At 45.9% G+C, this 3,045-nt stretch overlaps 1 protein-coding gene across 1 annotated transcript in view; it reads right to left on the reverse strand.

Annotated features, from left to right (window-relative positions):
- The window catches only part of RFC4 (replication factor C (activator 1) 4, 37kDa), a 15,049-nt gene extending 12,021 nt beyond the window's left edge, over positions 1-3,028 (reverse strand). The window contains exons 1-2 of the mRNA XM_010853901.1: positions 2,767-3,028; positions 1,502-1,654 (exon numbers count right to left, since the gene is read on the reverse strand). Of these exons, the coding sequence (XP_010852203.1) occupies positions 1,502-1,632 (131 nt within the window). The 5' untranslated portion in view covers positions 1,633-1,654; positions 2,767-3,028. The remainder of the gene's footprint in view (positions 1-1,501; positions 1,655-2,766) is intronic.
- Positions 3,029-3,045: the final 17 nt, after the last annotated feature.

Here is a 3,045-nt window from a genome sequence, read left to right on the forward strand (position 1 = left end):
TCAAGCTGGTTTTAGAAAAGGCAGAGGAACCAGAGATCAAATTGCCAACATCCGCTGGATCATGGAAAAAGCAACAGAGTTCCAGAAAAACATCTATTTCTGCTTTATTGACTATGCCTAAAGCCTTTTGACTGTGTGGATCATAATAAACTGTGGAAAATTCTTCAAGAGATGGGAATACCAGACCACCTGACCTGCCTCTTGAAAAAACCTGTATGCAGGTCAGGAAGCAACAGTTAGAACTGGACATGGAACAACAGACTGGTTCCAAATAGGAAAAGGAGTACGTCAAGGCTGTATATTGTTACCCTGCTTAATTTAACTTATATGCAGAGTACATCATGAGAAACGCTGGACTGGAAGAAGCACAAGCTGGAATCAAGGTTGCCAGGAGAAATATCAATAACCTCAGATATGCAGATGACACCACCTTTATGGCAGAAACTGAAGAGGAACTAAAAAGCCTCTTGATGAAAGTGAAAGAGGAGAGTGAAAAAGTTGGTTTAAAGCTCAACATTCAAAAAACTAAGATCATGGCATCTGGTCCCATCACTTCATGGGAAACAGATGGGGAAAACAGTGGAAACAGTGTTTTATTTTTTGGGGCTCCAAAATCACTGCAGATGGTGACTGCAGCCATGAAGTTAAAAGACGCTTACTCCTTGGAAGGAAAGTTATGACCAACCTAGATAGCATATTCAAAAGTAGAGATATTACTTTGCCAACAAAGGTCTGTCTAGTCAAGGCTATGGTTTTTCCAGTAGTCATGTATGGATGTGAGTTGGACTGTGAAGAAAGCTGAGCACCAAAGAATTGATGCTTTTGAACTGTGGTTGGAGAAGACTCTTCAAGAGTCCCCTGGACTGCAAGGAGATCCAACCAGTCCATTCTAAAGGAGACCAGTCCTGGGATTTCTTTGGAAGGAATGATGCTAAAGCTGAAACTCCGGTACTTTGGCCACCTCATGCGAAGAGTTGACTCACTGGAAAAGACTGATGCTGGGAGGGATTGGGGGCAGGAGGAGAAGGGGACGACAGAGGATGAGATGGCTGGATGGCATCACCGACTTGATGGACGTGAGTTTGAGTGCACTGCGGGAGTTGATGATGGACAGGGAGGCCTGGCGTGCTGCAGTTCATGGGGTTGCAAAGAGTTGGACACAACTGAGTGACTGAACTGAACTAAAGCAAGGCAAGGACTTCCCTCATGGCTCAGATGGTAAAGCGCCTGCCTACAATATGGGAGACCTGGGTTCTATCCCTGGGTCTGGAAGATCTCCTAGAGAAGGAAATGGCAACCCCCTACAGAATTCTTGCCTGGAAAATCCCATGGACAGAGGAGCCTGGTAGCCTACAGTCCACGGGGTCACAGAATCAGACGCGACTGAGCAACTTCACTTCACAAGCAAGGCAAGTCATCCTCCTCTTAAGTTAAACAGAAAAAGTGACTCAAAACTGGTCTGAGAGTAATTTATTATTTCAACAAAAATACGTGTTCTTACTATTTTTCCACCCACGGAACAGGTTTGGCTTTCTTGTTCTCTCCACTACTTCTGGCAGTGGCAGTTACTCCTCGATCCTTAGTCGGCGGTGGTTTAGTGCTGATAGATGCGCCTTTTAGAAACGCCTGCATGGTTACTTCACCCTGACCAGGTCTAAGACAGAAAGGGAAAAGCTCTTTTGAAACCATTATGAAGAAGTATAGCCTGAAAGCACACTTAACCCCGTATAGACATTCAATAAATACTACGCGAAGGGCATCACTCCGTGACCTAGCATCCTCTGAATGCATTCTACTGAGCACTAGTGGGACATCAACAAGCCAAAGTGCTAAAGGAACTTAAAATCTACTTACAGTGAGTGAATTATAGAAAAAAGGATTTCCAACTTTTTGTTAAGTACAATGGCATTAATGGCCAAACTGTACAGGGGTCTCAACAGTCATCGGCCTAGCTCTTGCTCAGACCCTAGAATGGACTCAAAAATTAGGAGGAGTACCAGGACCACAAATGAAAACCCTCTGCTTCTCATGGGCCTAGAGCTCCACTCAAGAGCCTATTTTACTGGCAGAGCCTGTGCTTGCTTTCAGAAGCTTTTGTGGAGAGGGAACTGGGGGAGAGGAGACACTGATGTTAAAACGTAAATAGCTGTTTTTCTGATTGCATGCTCATGTGAAGAAATCGAAACAACGCAGAAAAGCATGAGGAATTTACAAAATCTCACCCAGAAGATAAGTATTATCATTCAAGTAAACATTCACCCAAGCAGCACAAGGCTGTTTTTAGGGATAGTTTGCCTGAAAATCCCCAGCATTAGTGGCAATTTTTTTTTTTTTTGGAAGTGCAATTTTTTTTCACTGTTGTGTTTCCAGGGCCTGGCACAGGATAGATGCTCTATAAGATTTGGTGACTGAATTACCATTTATCAGACCCAGTTTCCCCTTCTGTAAAAGAACCTAAAGACCTATTTCATAAGGCAACTGAGTTAAAAGAACTGTGCAAACACATAGCTCTGTGCTTAGCATAGGAGTATATAATCAATGAATAAAATTAACTGTTAATATCTGTAAACTAAGGTTTTCAACGTTGTTGGATTAGTCCATCCCTGCCACAGGCTGTAGTATCATCCAAAGCAGGGCTTTGAAGGATAAGACTGAGCTACCCGTACACCAAGGGGTGCGCAAGGGGTGGAAGACATCACAGGGGCATCGAGGGAGCAAGAATGGAGAAAGGCGAAAGTAATCCTCGCAATTTCTCCGGCTGGTCACCTGTTCTCCCCGGTTCCCCGCGCGTGTTCCCCGGCAGTGCCTGGGCCTTTCAGTCGCTCGTATCGAGAGCGAGGACGCCGCCGGCTCGTTCCTGTGATTTCCGGGACAAGGAAAGGGCGAGGTGGTCACGAAGTCTTAGCTCCGTCCCCCAAGCTGAGACGCTCAGGCCCAGGAACCCCCGAGCGCAGAGCGGGGACACTTAACAGCTACCGCCTTCAGCAGCAGCCTGAGTTCCCGCCGGCGAAGGGCAGGGCGGGAATACGCCGCACGGCACGTCAC

Source organism: Bison bison, unplaced genomic scaffold (assembly GCF_000754665.1).
Source record: "Bison bison bison isolate TAMUID 2011002044 unplaced genomic scaffold, Bison_UMD1.0 scf7180017864333, whole genome shotgun sequence".
Taxonomy (NCBI): Eukaryota; Metazoa; Chordata; class Mammalia; order Artiodactyla; family Bovidae; genus Bison; species Bison bison.